Here is a 25,549-nt window from a genome sequence, read left to right on the forward strand (position 1 = left end):
TGCATCTCACACTACAGCAGGGGGCACCTGTGAGATGGTCATGCAGCCTGAGGCATAACAGAACATTTCAATGCAGCTCTGGATGTGAATGGAGTAAAGGACAACATATAACTTATATTCAGTAATACAGGCATGGACCTTTAGGGGGGCTTCTGGCTTGGATGTTTAGAGAAAGTTGGGACATCCTTGATTGATTCATTTCATGCTTCCTTGCACACTTGGGTGAGAGATAAAACAATCCCCAAATGAAAACAAAAACAACGATTAGAAAAGTTACACAAAAAATGTGAGTAGATTAAAGTTGCCATGCCTTTGAAGGGAGCTCTGGGTGTGAATGGAGTTTAAGATTTTATTTCATTTATTATTATTACTATTGTCATCTATTTCACATCTATCTATCTATCTATCTATCTATCTATCTATCTATCTATCTATCCATCTTATCTATCCCATTATCTATCTATCTATTGATTATCTGTCTCATCTACTTATCTATCTATTATCTATCAATTTTTTTATCTATCATGAAATTATCCAGCCTCTAATTATCTATCTATCTATCTATCTATCTATCTATCTATCTATCCACTCATCCTCCATTCATCCATCTATCTATCCATCCAACCATCCATCTCTCATCTATGTATATTAGTGGGGGCCTATTTTTGGTCTTAACCCTTACATGTATCAGCGCAGATTCTATGCTGGCACCACAGAAAGTAATCCATTATTCCAGGTTGTGAGATAAATACCCAGGGGGCATCTCACTGCTAAGGTCCTCTGTGAAACATTAATGACCTCCAGGCCTCGGCATGGAATACAATTACTGGGGCTGTCTTGAATTATTCAGGGTCTGGGTTCGGCATGCAGGGCTTGCAGTACAGCTCCTGTCAGTATGTGATATCTTCCTATTGATTTGTCTTCCTCAGACCCCTCCAGCAATGCAGAGCTACACCATGGGGAGAATAGTGAAGGACAGCAGGGGAGGCCCAGCAGAACAGGCTCTAGACGAGTTTTAAAGAAACAAGTTCAATGGCAAATGGTATTAAAGTAAACTTTCCCTATGGGCTCCAAACATATCAATTTTGCATTTGGCTACTTTTTGATCCTTTTTAATAGCCCGAGCACAAAACTTTATTAAAGTAAATGCCATCATCAAACCTCATCATAATCCTCAAAATGTCAATCAAAAAGTGAGGAATGTTTTAAGCCCAGCCCTGTTCTTCGGAGCACCCTTAAACTTCTAGTGTAATTGTCTTTTTTTTAAATCATTGTCCAGATCAGTTTATTAAATGTATACCGATAATAGAAAATGAATAAGCGGCACTCACCAAACGTTGCAATCTTCTTCTTTATTAGCGCAAGCTAAAACACATCAGCAGGTAGTTTGGGGCAGACAAACATACATTGCGGGCACAAAGGTGAGGCACATACATTGCGGCCTCACGCACACTAAAGCCTCGCGCACACGTCCGTGGAACACGGACCGTGAGATACCGGCCTGGATTCCTGCTAAGTGCAGGAGCGCACGGCGTCATTGGTTGCTATGACGCTGTGTGCTTCGTGCCACCGCTGCTGTACATTAGGAACCAATGACGCCGTGTGCTCCTGCACTCAGCAGGAATCCAGGCCGGTATCTCACGGCCCGTGTTCCACAGACATGTGCATGAGGCTTGAGGGCCTGCGAGCCTATTGGACATGTGACCGTGTGTATGGCAGTTGGGATATGAAGAGAAAGACTTGCAGGCTTGTATTGGCTAATGCAGGTCATTTTTTGGGAATATCTCAGGAACGGTATACGTCCTAGAGAGCTGTGACCCCCACAAGATTTCTTTCCATGTAGCAAGGGATGTGTATACCAAGTTTCGTTGAAATCGATGATTGCGTTTTTGAGTGATCATGGAACATTCATACATACACATATATACGTCCTTCTTTATATATATAGATATGCAGCTCCACAGATGATGAATGCGACCGCTCCAGGGGGACAGCTTCTCTGCAGCATGTGTGCTCCTGGCTGAAACCCATTTTACTCTGTGGTCACGCTCACTGGGGGACATTTCTCAAAACTGGTGCTAAGGAAAACTGGCTTAGTTGACCATAGCAACCAATCAAATTCCATGTTTCATTTTTTAAAGCTCCTTTGGAAAATGAAAGGATCAGTCTGATTGGTTGCTATGAGCAACTAAGCCGGTTTTTCATAGCGCTAGTTTTGATAAATGTCCCCACTATCTTTACTTCTCATGCATTCTTTTCTACTGCTAAGTGGAGCCTTCCCTAGGCTGGCCAGATAGTCTGGCTACCTGTCCTCCATCCAGCACAAGGCCTGGATGGACGCTTGGGTGTCCTCCTTTTCTGTGGCACAGACTGATTGACTGAGGCTCACTCACACCTCTAGTCAGTTACTAGAGCCAGCCGACATCTCGCCCTGTGACTGGTCTGACATAAGCTATTCACAATGCAGCAGTTAGTGAATAGCTTGCATCATCACACTCGTCACAGCTAGTCACAGAGTGGGATCTCGCTGTATGAAGGTTAGTGAAGCAAGGTAGGCCTGCTCGCAGCTCGCCGTAAGGTCTTCGGAGGAAGTGGGGGCACTCTGCCCCCTCTTTTCTTGCCAGCACCACTACTGTGAGGTGGACGTGGCTTAGTTTAGTTAATAGGTGTGACTTAACGTGGAAAAGCGTGGTCTAGGATGTCGTCCTTTTTGGGTTTATGCAAGTGGCCACCAGGTTAAATTTTGGGTTATCTCCTTCATATAATCTTGAGATTACCTCAATACATGCTCCCAAATGGTGGTCACTGAGACTGTGACAAGAGTTGTTGCTAAACAACCTGACCTTGGCAAACACCCTAACCAGCCTAATACCCTAGTCGGTCATATATATTCAATAGCTCTCGGCCAAACAATCATTCTTTTGACAACTTTCTCTCTTTCTCTCACACACATAGACATTTGGTTTGGTCAAAAATGTATAAGTGCTCAATGGGGAGAGAGGATAGACCTGCTGTCAGATACTTCTAGAGGTGGCTTATCTCCTGGGAGAACAAAAGGATTGTGTGGAAATATTCACTTGGCCCCTTTCTTCGTTCCTCCGAAATCAGGCTGAGAGTCGGGAGCTCCACACACACATTAGACTGTTGGCCGAACCCGCCGTTCTTGGCAGGTTCCCCTAACAATATACTAATGTGTATGGAGTCTTTAAGGGAAGCTGCAAGAAGGCAAAGAAAGATAAACTCTGAAAAGGTGAGTAAAACTAATTACACTATGTGTATGTTCTTACTGCAGTTTAATGACTTTCCGCAGTTGACAGAAGGATAGAACTTTCTATATCCTGCTTTCTTCATCCCCCTGGGATTCCTTCCCTTATCTCTTTACTTACAAACGTGAACACTTTATCTGAGGTTCCCTTGTCCATCCCATCCCTCTACCAAGAGGGACCTCAGTCAGGGGCTCTGGGAAATTATCAAAAGCTTTTTTAATTATAATTTCGGTCGGGATAAAAGAGATGGTTACAGTCATCCCAGTAAATGGATTAAAGGCTTAGGAACAAATAAAGACACATTTTTTTCCCCGTAATAACCACGTAGCCTGTGGTATAAATCTCTCACTAACTAAATAAATGTGGAGGAACCAGGCTGTAATTTTAAAATCACTTAGTGGCTAGCAAGCAGTGTGAATTACTGACATGAGGAATTACTGACACATTTTGCTTTAAGGCAGTATTGAAAAAAATAAAAACCAGAGATATAAAAACAAAGGTCATCTTGGTCTAGAGAAGAACAGATGATATTATATACTGTGGATCACTATAAAAAATAAAAAAAACGCGCCAACATGGACTGTCTAGGTTGAATTTGTAGTTTTTTTTTTTATAAAGTTTTATTAAAACCCAAAAAAGTGGATTTGGTCTGGATTGGTTTCTTCCCTGTTCTCGGGGTTTTTTTTTTCACTCCAAAAACACAGTGGTTAACCCTTTGCTTTTGGGAACTGGTCCCAATGTTTGTCTAAGATAGATACATTGATTAGGAGTCCTACTGGGAACAAGGACTGATAGGATAGTTGAAAGTTTTTGAATATCGCCATGGAGTATGCTGGCAGTATATCACAAATGGAACATGTAGGTGTAACTATAGTCTTCACTCAATTAAAATGTAGGCCCTTATAGACATTGGTTCACGACTGGCCATCTGTTTGTGACCCTCTGGTGTAGTGCTGGTCACCACTTTTTCATGGGTCTTATTGCAGCTGTCTAGACTATTTCTCTGGTTTGTTAGCACTTGAATAAAAAAAAAGTTGGAAATGGGGGGAGGGGAGCATCTACAAACTGGGCCTGAGGTGTAAGTCACTGACATTGGAGCAGTGACTGCATTTGGCAGGAGGAGAAGAGCACAAAACGTCAGGCAAGAGGTTGTGCATCCCAGGGCGAGAGGTGTGCATTTGCTGGTCTCATGAAGGGCCATTGTAGATGTTATGGTGGGATCTTGGCTATGATGGAGGCACAATGACTGTTGTGAGGGTATACTGGCATGGGGACCTGGTGACTTGCATAAGAGGCTTTGTGGATGTGATGGGCCTGTGGTAAAAATTGTTCTGGCAAAACATAATACCCCCTCTTGAATCAACCATATCACTTCTAAGAACCCTGGTTATGCCACTGGATGACCTTATGAAAGTATAACCAGAGGGCCCTCAAATTTATTTGGCTATGTACCCTCATATTTTGAGGTATCTATGTGACTACTACTTTCAAATTGAGTCCTGCGGAGGAAAACCTCTGATGTGCACATTTAATAGATGCCACTTAGTGCCATCCTATGGGTGCCCATGTAAAAAAAAAAAAAAAATGCTGTGCAGGATGTTTTTAGTGGCTGCCTCTGTATGGAATAGCACAACAAAAGGAAATCCTCATGTATTTTGGCCAAATGGAGGCCAAAATAAGACTCTTTTGACCTCTGTCCAGGAAATGGAGGCCTATGAATCTGATGTACGCGGTGGCCCATAGGATAGCTGGGTCACTTATACCCAGTCTGTATAAAGCCTTACAGCAATCCTCATTTTACTGACAATAACAAATAACACATTTTATTATATGCGGAAGCTGCAAACACTAAACAAAGTGAAGCAAATATTCTTTTAAGTCAATTTTACTCCTCCCTTGTTCTTCTATCCTCTCCATAAAATAATAAAACGTCTGCAGATAAATGCGTGGGATCCTGGACGCAGACACCTGGAGGATTCAGTACATAAACATTTCACGAGGTCTGGTTGCCAATACATAAAAAGACATTAACTCGTTCTATGGCTGAGGGGAGTAATACGGACAAACATTAGTGATAATATTAAAGGGCACCATAACACAAAAAATGCCTATAAAATATCATGGGGATGGAGCCGCTCTCTTCAGTGTCACACTGGCCGGTCCAGCTCCAGGCTTGACTGACATTCAATAGACAAGGTACATATCACAAGCCACTTCCGGTGGCATCCATAAGCAGGTGAAGCTGAGGCCAGTACACCTTCCGTCACTGCACAAGAGCCGGATGGATGACTTTTCAGGAGAGAGGCTCCTCCTCTGTGACTCCTTTCAGGCATTTAAAAACAAATTGGGGACAATTTATCGAATCTTGTGTAAAGGAAAACTGGCTTAGTTGGCCATAGCACTCAATCAGATTCCACCTTTCATTTTTCACAGCTCCTTTGGAAAATGAAGTGGAATCTGACTGATTGCTATAGGCAACTAAGCCAGTTTTCCTTTATACCAGTTTGATAAATCTACCCATTATCTTTTTGTGTTATAGCAAAAATACCAGAATATAGAAGAACATTATTGTGAAGCTGTCAGCATCCTGAATAATGGGTTGGTGGTGGTTTGAAGGCCTAACTCTTCATGATAAGTTTCCTTTGAAGTAAAATAATGTCATTTGTAATGGCGTAAAAATAATATTTTTGTATTGGTTATGCACTCCACACTCTGATATAAGGAGAAGTGGATAAATTATCTATGGTATTATATGGTAAAATGGAACACTACAGAAAAAAAATCCAAAATAAAATATATAAATGCAATAGGTCATGTAGTTTTTTCAAATCAGTCTGTGTCTGAAGTGTAGCTTGTTTCAACTTTTTTTTTTAATATGTTGTACATGTGTACAGGTGTACATTATTCCTAACCATTATATGACTTGTACCTGGCGGTATTTTAGCAGTTTTTCCCTTTGGAATCTGTCTGTATGATAACTTTTGTTTCTCAGCTAGTGGGAGGAGAGTAGCTGGTTTCATGTCTGCCCATAGACTACACATGGAGAAAAAGGAGATCCTGCTCTTGTAACTGTCTGTAGCACACCCTCAGAAGCCAATGTAGAATATTATACATCAGTACTGAGCAATTTAGATGTGAATCCAGCAGTGAGATAAGACAGTAAAACACCTAGTCAGGAGCAGTCTCTGTCAGTCTCTCTGCCTGTCTCCAGTAGCCCTTCCTTTTTTTCCCCTCCTTCTCCACCTCTCCTCTGCACAGAGTTATATGTAATATGATTCTTCAGTGAGCAGGTAATCCCTCTTCACTGAAGATAGATTTGAATGGTGAATTAAGAGTTAATGAAGAGAGGGAAGAAGAGGAGGAGTCTGATAGGCGAAGGAAGCATCTTTCTTTGATGAGATAAATCACAAAGTTTCTTATATTTGCTTTCAGGATCATGGACTTAGATTTAGGAGGGGAGCCTGCAGGGTCACGCTGGACCTCCCTCTGTCAGCACTCCGTCATCTGAAACCAATGAATCTTAGCTGCCACCACTCGTCAGGCTGACGAGACACCTTTGCATAAAATAACACCTAAGTACCCTCTACAGCTGCTAGCATTCACAGGGTTAATAAGTCAATCTAGGCAACACTTCTTCTAAGGTCATGGAATTGTTAGAACACAAGAAGGCTCTTATAAAAGTGAAGTGTTAATATAAATAAAAGGACAATGTGTAGAAACAATGGGGTTATCATAGAAAATACAACATAAAATATACAGACATATACAAAATAGCTGTTTGCAACATAAAAGGGATAAAAACAGAACTTTGCGTTACGCGACGGAAAAATCCGGTTGCCTTGGGAAGCAGAAATATCGGTCAGTCCATCAAACTAGTGATCCCCAAAGAAATGACCGTTTGCTTTTCTCCATCCTTCCTTAGCAACTTCATATCACCTCCATCCACTCCATCCACATGTACTAAACATGGCGGAGGTAATGGCAGGATAGCTGGCGTTATCTAATTGCTCCCTGTTACTGAGCTGGGATCTATTTGATTTTGATACCGTGGAAGCATATACATGGCCTGAGTTCTCAGGAGGAAGCACGTGGCCCAAATATGGATTAGGCCACGTATTTCTTTTAAGTATATCGCAAGATAGGGGTTTCATGTGAGACCTCAGCTGGAAAGGACACTAGTTTTTCCCTGACCCATCTAAGAGTTCTAGTCTGTGTGAGGCTTGTGTACGACCCTCACGCTATCTTCCGGCTTTATGATAGGGGTCTCTGTGAAGTGGTTCCATCTTACTGATTTTATGGCTACAATCTCCTGACCTGGTTTTGGGCAGGGGACATGGACGAGTTTATGACCCAATACTGGAATGTACAGGAGGTGTTGCCTACTCCTAAAAATAATTTTGATATCTGGATACCTTTCTCATCACATTTGTCTCTTTTATTCATTTATGGGTACAGTTTTTGTTTTGTTTATACAATAGTCTCTGTTTTTGTAGTGGAAAGAAAAAAAATTGCCCATTTACTTCTATAGAATATAATCTACAATATGCAGTAGGTACTATAGTTTTTGTTTGGGCTTGCATTCATTTTAATGTTAAAAAGAAAGTAATGAATATAAAATGTTCCAGCATAAAAAAAATTGGAAAATTTAAGTTTAAAGGGAACCTGTCACCGCGATTTTGGGTATAGAGCTGAGGACATGGGTTGCTAGATGACCGCTAGGACATCCGCAATATCCAGTCCCCATAGCTCTGTGTGCTTTTATTGTGTAAAAAAAACGATTTGATACATATGCAAATTAACCTGAGATGAGTCCTGTCCCTGACTCATCTCACGTACAGGACTCCTCTCAGGTTAATTTGCATATGTATCAAATCAGTTTTTTTTACACAATAAAAGCACACAGAGCTATGGGGACTGAATATTGCGGATGTGCTAGTGGTCATCTAGCAACCCATGTCCTCAGCTCTATACCCAAAATCGCGGTGACAGGTTCCCTTTAATGCTGAAACAATGTTACAAAGAAGATGTGGATCCGCTGTGTTGCTTGAACGGATTTCCCTTAAGGCTACTCCTAAGGGCTTTATCTAAGTGGCACTCCTGGTTTTCACCCTTTACCTCTGTAAAGGGTTCTGGACTTCATTGCAGCTGAACCACTAAGGCTCCATTCACACGTCCACAATTCCGTTCCGCATTTTGCGGAACGGAATTTTGGACCCATTCACTTCCGGGTCCGCAGTTCCGATCCCGAAAAAAATAGAACATGTCCTATTCTTGTCCGCAATTGCGGACAAGAATAAGCATTTTCTATTAGGTGCCGGTGATGTGCGGTCCGCAAAATGCGGAACGCACATTTCTGGTGTCCGTGTTTTGCGGATCCGTGGATCCGCAAAACACTTACGGACGTGTGAATGGACCCTAAGGTCGCTACCAGGTGTTTCTATATAAGTTTTACTATACTAGTTGGGTAACATACTGCATAACGGAGTTGGGGGGAAAAAAAATCTACATGATTTCTTTGTGATAAAATGAAATATGGCTTATACTATCACGCAACCTTAAATAATGGAAATGGCAGTGCCCTCGGCTTGACATTTTATTTCCATACCAGGTGCTTGCATTCAGTGTGAAGAGTTACACGGTTATTCTCCTTCTAGGTTACCACCTCAGGCAAAGAAGATCATAACATGAGAAACCCCAAAAGACCGAGCAAATCACATGCGCAAAGAGGTAAACAAATGTCTAGACAGGAATTCACTTTGCAGAAGTAAAAAGCTTCCTAAAGACTCTACGGCTCCCATTCTGAATTGTGCTGTGTGTCTGTCTCAGCACCCGCCTGTCAATCATCCCCTGCTCCTTCAGCGGAATAGTTTTTCAAATTTTAAGGATCAATGGTGCAGGCTGCGAGATCAGGGGGGCTATTAATATCCTGTGCATGGCAGAGGCAGTTCGGCTCTGCAGAATTCACCTTTGAAGATTCTCGCACTAGACATGAGCTGAAGACAAACAACTGTTTTGATTGGATCCAGCGCAGGGAGAACCATGGGTGCTCGGTCCTCATTACATTAGTGCAGACTTTTCGCATTTCTGGTTTTCTCTATGTAAAGTTATCTTTACATTTCAGGCGTATCACAGGACCTTTCCCAGGCTTGACAAATGTCCTGTGAGGGGACTAAAAGGTTTCATTTCAAATGGGTGAATGAATTTACGGTATTTTTCACTTTTTACCACCTTGAGTGCTGCAATTTTTCTTCCTATGTAAGTATCTATCTATCTATCTTTCATCTATCCATCCAATGTCTGTCTATCTATCTATCTATCTATCTATCTATCTATCTATCTATCTATCTATATATATATCCCATATCTATCCCATATGTATCTATCGATCTATCTATCTATCTTTCATCTATCCATCCCATGTCTGTCTATCTATATATATATATATATATATATATATATATATATATCTACCTACCGTATCTATCTTTCATCTATCCATCCCATGTCTATCTATCTATCTATCTTTCTATATATATCCCATATCTATCCCATATGTATCTATCTATCTATCTATCTATCCCATATCTATCTATCTCATAGCTATCCCTTATCTATCTATCTATCTATCCATATCTATCTATTATCTATCTATCTATCTAGCGAGCGAGCGAGCGAGCCCAGAGGGAGCGAGCGAGCCCAGAGCGAGCGAGCGAGCGAGCAGAGCGAGCGAGCGAGAGCGAGCGAGCCCAGAGCGAGCGAGCAGCGAAGCGAGCGAGCGAGCGAGCAGCGAGAGAGCCCAGAGCGAGCGAGGAGCGAGCGAGCGAGCGAGCGAGCCAGAGCGAGCGAGCCAGCGAGCGAGCGAGAGGAGAGAGCGAGCGACAGCGAGAGCGAGAGCGAGCGAGAGCGAGCCCAGAGCGAGCCCAGAGGAGAGCGAGCCAGAGCGAGCGAGCGAGAGCTAGCGAGCGAGCGAGGATCGAGCCCAGAGCGCGAGAAGCGAGCGAGCCCAGAGCGAGCGAGCGAGCTAGAGCGAGCGAGAAGAGCCCAGATCTAGAGAGGAGCTAGCTCTTGAGCTAGATCTAGCTATCTATCTATATCTATCTATCTATCTATCCCATATCTATCTATCCCATATCTATCTCATATCTATCTATTATCTATCTATCCCATATCTATCTATTATCTATCTATCTATCTATCTATCTATCTATCTATCTATCTATCTAATATCTATCCCATATGTATCTATCTATCTATCCCATATCTATCTATCTATCTTAGATTATTATGAGACAGACAGATTACTTGTATGATTTATAGTGCAAATATACTTTCGATAGTATATACCGTACATACTATAATTACACTGGGCCACATTTTCTAATCTGATTGCACCTAGTTTTTGGCACATTTTTGGTTATCATGCAGTAGGTGTGGACCCACTGTGCCTGCTGAATGGATTGGGCTTGGGGTTACTCAGCATGTTGTCAAGGTGGATGCCTAGTCCTGGTTCTCATGTTTTCACCATCCTACGGGAATCTGGAGTTTGCTGCAGATGGCACTAAGCTGCTTATTTAACATAGGGCATCAGTAGGTGCGAGTTCTATAGGTGTGCCTGTATGCACAATCCTCCTCTACCATCTGAATGCTTGATGGTGTGCCACATTGCCGCTGATTAAAGTGAGCAAGGTGGATGAATGGATGTATCCACTAATCTCAGGGTAGTGAGTTGTGCAGGTGTTGGCAGTCAAGCAAACTGAGGGCTCTTTACGTGCAAGTAATCCCTATCCTCTATACAAAGTGCTAGGCTACGTCTACACGATGACATTTGTCGCGCGACATTTTGTTGCACTAATGTCGCGCAACAATTTTTATAATGGCAGTCTATGGTGTCGCACTGCAACATGCGACATGCTGCGACTGCGACGCAACAGTCGCAGAAAAATCCATCTCGAATGGATTTTCTGCGACTGTTGCGTCGCAGTCGCAGCATGTTGCATGTTGCAGTGCGACACCATAGACTGCCATTATAAAAATTGTCGCGCGACATTAGTGCAACAAAATATCGCGCAACAAATGTTGTCGTGTAGACCTAGCCTAATACTACATTTAGTAGGCAGATAGCCCTTCAACCCTTTATATGTGAATACATTATTTTTTTTTTGTGTGCTATCTTCCTATAAGTAAAACTGCTGACCCAAGTGAGTCAAGAGACATGGGTGCACTGCACCAAGGGGATAGGCAAGAGCATGGTTGGTGGACAAGCCAAGGTCAGGATGGGGTTAATTCATGCAGTATGGTGGGCAAATCAGGGCATGCAGCACAGAGATCAGGCAAGGTCTAGGACAGGAAGCACAGAGATAATCGGTAAAGTAAGGACTATACGCTTGGAAAGTATAGTTTGTAATTGGATTGAAAACTGGTTGAAGGACCGTGTCCAGAGAGTTGTGGTCAATGATTCCTATTCAGAATGGTCCTGGGTTATAAGTGGTGTACCCCAAGGTTCAGTGCTGCTATTTTTGCAGATGACACAAAGCTGTGTAGAACTGTACGGTCTATGGAAGATGTCCACAAACTACAAGCTGACTTGAACAATCTGAGTGATTGGGCATCAACTTGGCAAATGAGGTTCAATGTGGATAAATGTAAAGTTATGCATCTTGGTAGTAATAATCTCTGTGCTTCATATGTCCTAGGTGATGTAGCACTGGGAGAGTCACTTATAGAGAAGGATTTGGTGTCCTTGTGGATGGTAGATTAAATTACAGCATACAATGTCAATTAGCTGCTTCTAAGGCCACCAGGATATTGTCATGCATTAAACGAGGCATGGCCTCATCTCGAATATTCAGTCCAGTTCTGGGCACTAGTACATAGAAAGGACGCACTGCTGCTGGAAAAAGTACAGGGGAGAGCGACTAAACGTATAAGGGGTCTGGAGGGTGTTAGTTATTAAGAAAGATGAAAAGAATTACTGTAAATCTATTTAGTCTTGAGAAGAGATGTCTAAGGGGGGGACATGATTAACCTATACAAGTATAAATGGGCCATACAAAAAATATGGCGAAAAACTGTTCCATGTAAAATGCCCTCGACCAGAGAGGAAAAAGTTCAGTCTCCAGAAGCATCAAAACTTTTTTACTGTAAGAACCGTGAATCTGTGGAATAGACTTCCTCAGGACGTGGTCACAGCAGGAACAGTGGACAGTTTTGAAAAGGGCTTAGATGAATTCTTAAAGAGGACCTGTCTCTGATCCTGACATTGCTGTTTTAATAACTTCATGCATTCCCCATGTAATAACAGTTCTGGAGCATCTATTCTTATGACTCTACCAGTTGGGGAGGGGGGGACGGGGGGGGGGACGGGGGGGGGGGACGGGGGGGGTTGTACCTGCACAGAATAACTCTATCCAATCAGTGCTGCCATTGTCAGACTGTGCAGGTACACACCCCAAACTGGTTACCTCCCCCTGTTCCCTTACTGAAGGCTAATATCAATTCATTTATAACATCTAGTAGAAATAATAAAGGACTGGCATAACACAGAGCTATAAGAATAGATGCTCCAGAACTGTTAGTACATGGGGAATGCCTGAACCTATTAAAACAGGAATGTCAAGAGAGGTGATAAGTCCTCTTTAAAAGTAAAGGACATTAATGCTTATAAAAACGTGTAGCGTCTCACTTGCTTCTGGGATTCGCATCCCCACCTATTCCTTGGTTGAACTTAATGGATGTCTTTTTTCAACCGTATTAACTTTGTAACTATAAGTAACTACAGTTGAAACCAGAAGTTTACTTACACCATATAAAAAGACACATATGCATGTTTTTCTCAATATCTGACATGAAATCAGAATAAACCTTTTCTGGTTTTGGTCAATTAGGATTACCATAATTATTATTATTATTATTTGCCAAATGCCAGAATAATAAGAGAGATAATGTTTTAAGAAATTTTTATTACTTTCTGCAAAGTCAAAAGCTTACATACATATCATTAATATTTGGTACCATTGCCCTTAGCCCCTTCCCACCCAGCGCCATACTATTACGGCCCACTGATTGGGCGGGTGCAGGAGCTGCGCCCGCCCGATCAGCTGCAGGGGACTGAGTGTTCCCGTTAGCCGGACCCCTGCTGTATGCGCCGGAATCAGTGAAAATACTGATGCCGGCACATTAACCCCTTCTATGCCGCGACATAGAAGGGGTTTGTTGCGGGTGAAGGAGCCAATCGGGTCCCATCGCTGCTGTGGCGGGGACCCAATGGGTGAGAAGGCAGCCCGCTGCTGGACAGAGGCTGCCCAATGCCTTGCACAGCATCGGGACCTGCCTTCTACGGGTACCCAGGAGATCCAGCCCCAGGCTTAGTGTAATACATTAACAGACAATGCATTACAGATGTATCAGGGCTTTGTGATGTGATGGGCTGTGTGATGGCCACTCCAAAACAATGACTTTGTTATCCTTAATCCACTATGTAACCAGTTTGGCAGTATGCTTCGGGTCACTGTCCATTTAGAAGACCCACTTCCTGGCTGATGTCTTGAGATGTTGCTTCAGTATTTCAACATAATCTTCTTTCCTCATTATGCCATCTATTTTGTGAGGTGCACCAGTCCCTCCTGCAGCAGAACAAACCCACAACATGATGGTGCCATCCCCGTGCTTCACACTTGGGATGGTGTTCTTAGGCTTCCAAGCTTCTCCCTTTTCCTCCAAACGTAACAATGGTCATTATGACCAAAAAGTTCAATTTTAGTTTTGTCAGACCACAGCACATGTCTCCAGAAATGTAGGTCTTTGTTCCTGTGTGCATTTACAAACATTAATCTGGCTTTTTTATGTTTCTTTTGGAGTAATGGCTTCTTCCTGGCAGAATGGTCTTTCAGCCCATGATGATACAGCACTCGTTTCACTGTGGATATTGACACAATCTTACCAGCTTCCGCCATCATTTTCACAAGGTCTTTTGCTTTTGTTCTTGGGTTGATATGCACATGTCGGACCAAATCACGTTCATCTCTAGGACACAGAACCTGTCTCCTTCCTGAGCGGTATGATGGCTGGACATTCCCATCTTGTTTGTACTTGCGTAAAATTGTTTGTATAGATGAACGAGGCACCTTCAGGTATCTAGAAACTGCACCCAAGGTTGAGCCAGACTTGTGCAAGTCCCCAATTCTCTTCCTGATATCTTAGCTGATTTCTTTAGACTTTCCCATGATGTTACAGTGGATGTGCATTTAAATACATCCACAGGTGTGTCTCTAATTAACTCAGATGTTGCCAACAAACCTATCAGAAGCTTCCAAACCCATGACGTTATCATATGGGCAGTCCTGAATTGTTTAAGGGCATAGTAATCTTAGTGTATATAAACTTTTGACATGGCAGAAAGTAATAAAAATGTCTTCAAACATTCTTTCTCATTATTCTGGCATTTGGCAAATAATAATAATTATGGTAATCCTAATTGACCAAAAACAGGGAAGGTTTAGTCTGATTTCATGTCAGATATTGAGAAAACTATGCATATGTGTCTTTTTATATAGTGTATGTAAACTTTTGGTTTCAACTGTATGTAATCCAGTAAACATGCAGATGTTGGGCATGGGTGGGCATGAGAGGTCAAAACAGAGCACTTTCGCAGGACTAGACAAGCTGGAAAACTATGGTTCAGTCATAGGGGAATATGCCCTATATAGCCCAGGGAATGCTACCATTGGATGGGGAAAGATTGGCCATGCATGTGCTGGCCCTATAAGACCCAGGGCGAATGCACATCTCAACTAATGGATTGAGCAGCAGGGAACAGGCAGGGATGGGCTCTAACAGAAGACAACGTGGAGCAGCGGGAAGAGTAAGTATGCTGGTGGCCCTATCTGCTGAGTGAGAGATGTTAGTGAGCATAGTCCTTCGCATCACACTAGTGCATGTTGCATCAAGTTTTAGACTCATTTATGGAACTAACGCACAAAAAAGAATAATGCATGTCACCTCGCTCAGAAAGGGGGCGTGGCTTAAGATACAACAATGTGCGCCAAATTTCGAAATATCAATGTTTTGTCATTATTATAGTTGATGGTGGTGGCGATGTTGCCTTGATGTCACTAGAAAATGCATTTTGCTGACAATTTGCTGAAATGGGGTACTGCAAGTGAGAACTTTTTTTCTAACTTTGTATAATATTTAAAGGGGTTGTGCAAGAAAGGGGGAGTGTTTGGCAAACCCCCTCATTCTGCCAGACTGGCCAAAGGAAGATGAGTTAGCTGCTTCCCAGTGCCGGCTTCCAGCTCCTTCTCCTGCACTCCTGTGATGCTCCATTGGGCTTCATCAATGTCAACATCCAATTTGATATCACCGCAGCCAATCACTGACTGTTCTATGACCAATTGTCATGACGTAAGGGGAGCCGGACACTGCCGCATCAGTGATTGGCAGCGGCAATGTCAAAGCAGATGCTCACATTAATGGAGTCCAGCTGAGCATAGCAGGACTGCAGGAGAAGGAGCGGAGAGCCGGCATCGGGAAGCATGTAAGTCATCTTTCCATTGCCGGTCCAGCAGACCATTCTTGACCAACCCCTTTAGGGTCACATCTCAGATAGGCAGTAACACATTTTTTATGCCTCAATAATTTTTGCCAACAATATAAAACATACATGTCCCCTTAAAAAGTTAAAAAAATAAATTCTATTTTCTCTGTGCTGCATGTACGGTATTTTCAATATTTGAGCTCTATCATCCATAAAAGAACTTGAACCCAAAATGATTTATTTCCTCCAATTCCCTTTGATCTATTTTAGTCTGAGCCATTTAACACCTTATTATTAAAATCAGTAATTAAACTTCCGTTGAACTAAGAAATACAAGAAACCCTTAAATTATATTAAATATCACAGACTCCTTGAGGAATACAGCAGAGAAAGGACATTGTTTAGTGCGTCTCAGTTGCCAGATTTGAAATCCGTATTAAGTGTGTGGAAGTCAGAGACCAGGGGATGGGGGAGGGGTGATAGGACAAGAGAATGTTTATTAATGTAACATCTTCTCATTAGACAGGTGGATTCTAAAAGCAGATTTACTAGAGGAAATTGTAAAGATAAAATGAGACGAGAATGGGGGGGGGGGGGGCAGAATTGACTACGGGTGAGAAATGGGTATGTCTTCTATCATATGCATCTGTACAGATTCCACCATGAAATCTAATTGAAACTCACCAATAACAAGCTGGAAAGTGCCATAGAAAATTGGATGTGTCTTGTATCGGGGATGAGGGTGATGTTGTAAACTGATTAAAATATTGCTCTAAGAAAATTGAATTCTTGAATGTATTACAATCATCTAAACTAAATGGCAATGACATCACTGCAAAATTAACTCTATCAGAGGTCCTTTATTTTTTTGGCATCCCAAGACCCACAGCGTAAGTTAGGTGCCCTTTAAACAGAAGGGTCTACAACATGATTAGGAAGATTTACATTGGACCTGTCACCTCTCCTGCAAGGCCGGCTCCAGGTTTATGTGGGCCCTTGGGCGATAAATCTTAGTGGGCCCCTTTGTGGCATTCTTTTTACAGTGACATGTCCCCCTGTGGCTCCTACACAGTATAATGACCTCCAGTGCCCCCCAGAAAGTATAGTAACCACCCTACAATATAATAATCCCTAGTGACCCTTAATATACTGTATGGGGGTCACTGGGAGTCATTATACTGTATGGAGGGTCATTGGGGAATCATACTGATTGGGGCACTGTGGATCATTACACTGTGTGTGGGAGGCACTACTCATTCTACTGTGTAAGGGGCACTCACACAATATAATGGCCCCCTCACACAGTATAATACCCACCCTGTGTAGCTGGCCATCTAAGACCTGTCCTATGTTGCTATTATAGCTTGTGTGTTTATACAGCTAGACCTGCCAATAACCTTAATACAGTTCTTCTATTTGCGCATTAAAGACAAAAGCAGAGTTATTTACAATGACTTCATGTTTAGATGTCATATAACTGTTATATATTGTGTTCACAGAAGCAGAAAAGATAATGTGCCTTTAAGATTCATTATATAATGTAAGGTAAGCTCAATGACACAACAGAAAGCATAGAGTTAAACTGTTGTTGCTAAGCAGGAGTCTTGACCAATCCTATCTAGCCTTTGGCATGATTCTGGCGTAAAAATCTGTCTCAGAGTAAGCCAACCAAGTTGGTATAGAGTCAGAGCAAAGTGTCACCACATTTACCATCCAGCCTGAGCCCCAGTGATAAATCTGGTGCAGGTCTACACAGATGGTCTAAGCTTACGCCATCTTCAGAATTAGGAAACCTGGACCAGTGTATCAACATTTTTCCAGAGAGCTTCTTTAAATAGTGCTCAATAGAAGAACTAGACTTGCAGACAATCTATGCCAAGACATCAAATTCAGGCAGTCAGTTCTTAGAAGATTTTCTTAATTTCCATCATCAGGAATCTGATTTATGTCACAATTAATTGCTTCTGGGATTAATCACTTGAGAATTGCAGTAGCAAAAAACTCTAGCACCTGCAATAGGAAAGCTAGGACACATGAGAGACGCTTTAATGTGCCTTAAAGGGGTTGTCCAGTTTCCAATACTGATGACTGAGGCGCTGTAATTACACCAGCTCTATGGCGAGCAGGTAAACAGTGAAGGAATTGCAGCACTGGCAGGAACAGTGCGTTCTTAATGGCAGGAATGCTGGGAGGCGGACCCCCACCGATACTAATGACCTATCGTGAGGATACGTCATCCAAATCGGAAACCAGACAACCCATTTAAAGGGGTTTTCCTGGAGTTTAATATTGATTGCCTATGCTCAAAACAGGTCATCAGTATTTTATCAATGTGAGTCCGACTACCGCCACCATGCCAGTCAGCTGTTTGTACGGGCAGTGGCACTATAGTGAGTGCTGCAGCCTTCTAAAAGCATACCAAGCACAGCACCATACATTGTATAGTGGATGTGCTTAGTGTTGCAGCCCAGACCCATTCACTTGCATGGGACTGAACTGCAAATAGGCCATGTGACCAATGAACGTGACATCGATGGCCTAATTGGCTGGGGTGCTGAGAGTAGGATCTTCGCCAATCAGATATTGATGACCTAGCCTGAGTATGGGTCTTCAATATTGCATTCTCAGAAAACCACTTTGAAGGGTTTAGATACAATACTAAATTATCCCTTATCCATGGGATTGTGGATAAGTATCTGATTGGTGGTGGACTGATTGCTGGTACTAGTGATGAGCGGCAGGGGTCATGTTCGAATTCATGATATTTCGCAAATATTTTGTAGAATATTCGTCATATATTTGCGAATTTGTATATTCGTTATATTCTACATTCTTTTTTTTACATGAAAATCGGCAAGGTAATGATCGCGTAATATGCGAATATTGTGCGCTCAATACAGGCGTGGGTCTATTAGTTTTTTGAATATTCGTAATTTTTTCCATCTGAACACAATGAGTCGTTGGCCCACAAGCAACTTAAGCAGGGAGGAATCATGACTTCAGATGGAAAAAAATTACGAATATTCTAAAAAACAAATATATAACACTATATTCAATATAGTGCTATATATTAGTTTTTTAGAATAGTCGTAATTTTTTCCCATCTGACGTGAACACACGATTCCTCCCTGCTTCTTGCTTGTGGGCCAATGACATCATTGGCCCACAAGCAAGAAGCAGGGAGGAATCATGTGTTCAGATGGAAAAAAATATATTACACTATATTCTAAATATTCGCAAATTCTCGAAGTGCCGATATTCAAGATTAAAATTCGCTATTCAAATATTCGCACTCAACACTAGCTGGTATTAGCCCCACTAATCATGAGAACAAGGGTCTTGTTCCTGATGAGTGAATAAAGTAGTAGATTGAGCATGGTCACAGCTGTCTCCCTAAGGCTATGCTGGAAAGACGAGTCTTGCACTTATTCCCTAGCCCATGGATACAGGATATTTGTAGCGTGGGAACTAGATGGAATTAACTGCATATAGATTTATACAGCTAGTTCAACTAGAAAACTCCATAGTGGTTGTATAAATCTGTATACAGTGAGCTCCCCCTTGTGACTGCTAAGGGTAAGCAGAGAAAGCAGTTAAGTATTGAGTCTGCTCCCACCACAGGCCACATAGCAGCGCTGTGCCCTGCCTTTATGGTACTTTAGGTATCACTGAGCGTAATTTCATCCAGTTTCTTCTTAAATTATCTTACAATCCCTAGAAAACCAAGTGACAAAAAGAGTAATAGAATATGAACCACCTTTTCCATCAAATCTAACACTGGTGTTCTTAACTCCCAAGTCAGGAAGAGACACCTTTTCAATTAACTCTTAACACCAGCACTCTTAAACCCCAAGTGAGAAAGAGCAGTTAGTGCCACACTGCCACCACCAATAGCTACAAAACAAGCTACACAAGCTAGGCATACACTAGGGTTAAGTGCCAGGTACTTACGTAGAGCATGCCACTCGTCTTGCCGGATGGTCTTGGTGATATTATAAGTGAGGTTCTTGGGAATTGTGGCTGAGGAATAGTGATACTTGATGAATGAGCATCGCTCAATGTCCCCTAGGGAAAAAAAAAACAGAAGGTGACTTATTATATGTATTTGTCTACTGTGAAGTGAGTCAATTCTTTTTCATCATAGATATCTTGATTAGGTAGAGTCCACAATGGTAAGGGTTTGGCCACATGTTGCTGGTAATGCCGTTTTTAAAAAGTGTCTTCTTATTAGCTAATAGAAAGTTATAATCATTGTCATTTTAGAGATGCAGTGGAGCTCCAGACTGGTCATGGTCACTATGTTCACAGGCCAGTTAGCTCAGAGTACACATCACTTCTACCTTCTAATCTCATGTTGGTGCACTCCTACAAACAACTTAACTAAGCGCAGATTCTGCTGTAATCACAGGACTTTATTAATTAGAATGCTCTCTACAGACACACATACAACTTGTAATATCCTGTTTAGGTGCGATATTACCGTTATTTTAACCAACTGCCACTCTATGTGTCTACTTCTTGGCCTGCAGAAGACATCAACAAGGACTTAATAAAGTGGTTCTTTGTCTCTTGAATCATTTGCTCAGCTTCATCCAAATATCACATAGTCAGCCACTCACTATGATAAACTGACCATGTGTCCCTCTGAGTAGATAAAGAAGCAGGGAGCCTACAGGAAGGCACACTGTCCCTATGGCTCGTTAGCAACAGCAAGTGCTGACAGCTTGCAGTTTGTTTCTATAGAACAACAGACAGAATTTTGGAATGTCAAGTGGGAAATATGTGCAAAAATTCTGAATCATTTTGGCCACCGATTTCAGTGGTCTTGGAAGCTGGCTGACCAGAATAATGAGCGCCTCCTTGCCAAATGTATCTCTCTCTATATAAAGACCCACAGAGATTATTTGGTCAGTCTTTGCAGATATAGACACAGAAATTAGAGATAGCTGACAGTAATAACATATGACCCCGAATAAAGAGGTTGCACACAAAGCATCTAACAAAGGCTCTTCAACATTTTTTATACTGCAGCAAATACTGTACCATGACATCTACTATTGACTAGGATGCATCAGGAAAACACACTATTTATGGATTTTCAATATTTTCTCAGGTCTTTTCCCATACCCAGCAGTTTCAGTATATTACCATTGATCATCTATGTGTATAATAACTAGAGGGTGTTAGAAAAAGCTGTGCAGGTGAAATAAAATCGTCATGTATTATAGAATAGAAATATAAAATAAAAAAATACATTTTCTGGTTTCTTTAAGGCTACAATTATTTACTACACTGATAGCAGTGTCAGTGAAAATAAAATGTCATTTCATATAAATCTATCTATATACAGTTGCAAGAAAAAGTGTGTGAACCCTTTCGAATGATATGGATTTCTGAACAAATTGGTCATAAAATGTGATCTGATCTTCATCTAAGTCACAACAATAGACAATCACAGTCTGCTTAAACTAATAACACACAAAGAATTAATTGTTACCATGTTTTTATTGAACAAACCATGTAAACATTCACAGTGCAGGTAGAAAAAGTATGTGGACCCCTAGACTAATGACATCTCCAAGAGCTAATTGGAGTGAGGTGTCAGCCAACTGGAGTCCAATCAATGAGACGAGATTGGAGGTGTTGGTTACAGCTGCCCTGTCCTATAAAAAACACACACCAGTTCTGGGTTTGCTTTTCACAAGAAGCATTGCCTGATGTGAATGATGCCTCGCACAAAAGAGCTCTCAGAAGATCTACGATTAAGAATTGTTGACTTGCATAAAGCTGGAAAGGGTTATAAAAGTATCTCCAAAAGCCTTGCTGTTCATCAGTCCATGGTAAGACAAATTGTCTATAAATGGAGAAAATTCAGCACTGCTGCTACTCTCCCTAGGAGTGGCCGTCCTGTAAAGATGACTGAAAGATAACAGCGCAGACTGCTCAATGAGGTGAAGAAGAATCCTAGAGTGTCAGCTAAAGACTTACAAAAGTCTCTGGCATATGCTAGCATCCCTGTTAGCGAATCTACGATATGCAAAACACTAAACAAGAATGGATTTCATGGGAGGATACCACAGAGGAAGCCACTGCTGTCCAAAAAAAACATTGCTGCACGTTTACAGTTTGCACAAGAGCACCTGGATGTTCCACAGCAGTACTGGCAAAATATTCTGTGGACAGATGAAACCAAAGTTGACTTGTTTGGAATAAACACAAAACACTATGTGTGCAGAAAAAGAGGCACAGAACACCAACAATAAAAACCTCATCCCAACTGTGAAGTATGGTGGTGGGGGCATCATGGTTTGGGGCTGCTTTGCTGCGTCAGGGCCTGGACGGATTGCTATCATCGAAGGAAAAATGAATTCCCAAGTTATCAAGACATTTTGCAGGAGAACTTAAGGCCATCTGTCCACCAAGGCTATCTTAAACAGAAGAAAATGCACCTTCTGGAGTGGCCCAGTCAGAGTCCTGCCCTCAACCCGATTGAGATTCTGTGGCATGACCTCAAGAAAGCGATTCACACCAGACATCCCAAGAATATTGCTGAACTGAAACAGTTCTGTAAAGAGGAATGGTCAAGAATTACTCCTGACCGTTGTGCACGTCTGATCTGCAACTACAGGAAACGTTTGGTTGAAGTTATTGCTGCGAAAGGAGGTTCAACCAGTTATTAATTCCAAGGGTTCACATACTTTTTCCACCTGCGCTGTGAATGTTTACATGGCGTGTTCAATAAAAACATGGTAACATTTAATTCTTTGTGTGTTATTAGTTTAAGCAGACTGTGATTGTCTATTGTTGTGACTTAGATGGAGATCAGATCACATTTAATGACCAATTTGTGCAGAAATCCATATCATTCCAAAGGGTTCACATACTGTTTTTTGCAACTGTATCTATCCCCTCCTATCTATCTATCTATCTATCTATTTATCTATCGTAATGTAAGAGCAGTGAGACTATAAAACTCTCTGCCTGAGGAGGTGGTGATGGTGAACTCACTAAAAGAGTTCATGATGTGCCTGGATGTATTTCTGGAGTGTAATAATATTACAGGCTATAGCTACTAGAGATAGGTTGTTGATCCAGGGAGTTATTCTGATTGCCTGATTGGAGTTGGGAAGGAATTTTCTTTCCCCCTAAAATGAGGAAAATTGGCTTCTACCTCATGGGGTTTTTGCCTTCCTCTGGATCAACTTACAGGATAAGAGGCTAAACTGGATGGATGGATTACTTTTTTTTAAAGCTTACAAATTATGTTACTATGTTATGTAATCTATCTATCTTATCTATCACATTATCTATCTGTCTATGTCTCATTATCTCTCATATCTATCTATCTATTTATCTCATATCTATCTATCTCTCATTATCTCTCATATATACAGTATCTATATCTATCAATCAATCTATCTTCTATCTATCTATACAAATAAATTAACATTTCTAGATGAAAGATGGCATTTGAGAGAAAGTTTTCATACGTCAAAGATAGATAACCAGTCCAAACTTCTTGTACTGATGAATTCTTATGGGTAAATAAATAGAATTTATACTGTAATCTGACCATTTTGGAAACAGAAAATTACCGCAATGATCCCCTTAAAATAGATTTATAGTGTCTGACGAGAGTTTTATTAAGCCTGTCATATAAGAAATCATTGAATTATATTTTCTAAGAATAAAATGAACTCCATAATAGATGTGCTGGAAGACGCTCGTTGCCATTTGTGTTATGTTATCTTTACTATGTTTAACTTTTTTTCTTTGACCAGAATTCCTAATGGTCGTCTAATAAAATTCTGCTGTAAAGTCTGACTTTGCAACCGAAGCAGTAAAATGACAGAAAATGCTGTGACACATTTACAGAACATGACAAGATCTGACCTTTTAAATCTAAGTGAATTCTAAAAGCATTCTGAGAACATGTATATACATCAGTAGCATCAAAGTGCAAGAGGGCAGAGGACTTTTTGGCAAAGATGATGAAGGTGCAAGTAAAAGCTCAATTACTGCAATAGAGGACAATGGACTGGAATCAACTTTAGTCAAAATGTGGCCCACAGGAGACATCATAGTGTGGCCCCAGTGTATACTTATAGTCTTATTGTACCAGTTTCGGCAGGGAAGTATCATGTAGAATACCGTAGTAGATTTAGGTGTGCTGGGGGATCTTTTATGAGGAAATGAGAACCTAATATATTGTAGAGGGGCATCTGTCGGTAACACATTTATGAACTGTATGATGGTATCTCTAGCTGTGGAAACGTAGTACAACTCTAAATAATCCCAAGGGATTGATTTAGGGTGTACAAGGGTACGTTTTTGTATAAGTGTAGCATTATCAGTCTTTACACAGGCTGATAATTGTGGCAATTATTGGGAACAATGCTCATAGTAACGCTCATGTCTGATAACTGCTCTCTATAAAAGTGCCACTAATGGCCGAATGAACAAGCAATCACTCACATAGCTTATGTAGATACCAAAATCCGATTGTCTGTGGTGACTAGTGATTTCTGCAGTGATTGCTCATCCCCATAAAGAGGAGGTGATTGCTGCAGGTAAATGTAGCTCTCACCTACTCTGATGAGAAGGCAATTATTGGGAGCAAGTGGTTTGTTCTTGATACTTACCTTTTGTATCGATCTGTGTAAAGGGTTGACAGGGCTAAGTTCTGGGACAATGTGAATGTCCCCTTCCTAAATGTTGCGCCCTATATCACTACCAGTACCTTCACTGCATAATTGGACACGTGAAGTGAATAATTTGTTGCACTCTTAGGTTGCAGAGGTTGGCAGCAGCATACAGGTCCAGCTGTATTAGCTCAAGGACCTAGTTGCAGCTAGGCTTTTCTTTACCCAGTTACAGCTTGCTGCCCTAGTACTGTATCTACTTACCATAGCCAAGCTATATTATCTTGTTGGCACTCAGCAATAGCACATGCCATACTAGCCCTTTGACAGTACTCTTGCCTAAAAAGGTTGGGGCCATGCTACAGAATTCAAATTAGGGCCCAGAAGCTTCAAGTTACCCCTCTGCTTTATCCACAACATTATCATTTTTGGGCTGGAGTTTTTCGTGGGAGACTAGAACTCCTGACTGGGTAATGCCACCAGCCTATGGTGAATGTATAAACCCTATCAGTCTTATCATAGAATACAAGTAAAATCGCTGTCGCTGGGTCATCTAACTACACAATAAATCACGAAAACAAAACCACATCTTTATTATACTGTGAAGAAGGGTCATTCTGGTCGCTCAGTAAATAGCTGACTTGGCAACATTAATAGAGAAACAACATAATTACTGCGGATAGTCCCTCATTAAAGCAAGCATCTCAGAGAAACGATAACTGCTCTTCCTGTTAATACTGATAGGCTTTTCAAAGATCAGCTACTGAACTTAGAACTTCTCAGAGAAGATCCCCAGGAGCACTAATGATCAATGGAAAACATGTTATCCATCCACATTGTTACAGATCGGTGAGTGTGGATCCACTGTGCCAACTAACTGGTTTGGCTTTGGGCTAAACCCTAAGGGATTTAGTCTGGTGCTCCCCTTGTATTCGCCATTTAACCTATGCAGGGCTGGTTTTAGACAATAAGTGGCCCTGGGTAATATTTGAAGTGGGGCCCCAAAGTAAATATTATAACACACTCACATTTAGTTAGTTCAAATGGCGGTATGTCAGAGTATTGCTAAGGTCTTAAAAGATCAGGAGCAAAAGCCACAAGGCATA

The 25,549-nt window shown here is 41.5% G+C and overlaps 1 protein-coding gene across 1 annotated transcript in view; it reads right to left on the reverse strand.

Moving 5' to 3' along the window:
• The window catches only part of TMEM178B (transmembrane protein 178B), a 423,794-nt gene that overhangs the window by 238,244 nt on the left and 160,001 nt on the right, over nucleotides 1-25,549 (reverse strand). The window contains exon 2 of the mRNA XM_044272633.1: nucleotides 19,753-19,866. Coding sequence (XP_044128568.1) covers nucleotides 19,753-19,866 — 114 coding nt within the window. The remainder of the gene's footprint in view (nucleotides 1-19,752; nucleotides 19,867-25,549) is intronic.

The sequence above is a fragment of the Bufo gargarizans genome, chromosome 11 (assembly GCF_014858855.1).
Source record: "Bufo gargarizans isolate SCDJY-AF-19 chromosome 11, ASM1485885v1, whole genome shotgun sequence".
In the NCBI taxonomy this organism is placed as follows: domain Eukaryota; kingdom Metazoa; phylum Chordata; class Amphibia; order Anura; family Bufonidae; genus Bufo; species Bufo gargarizans.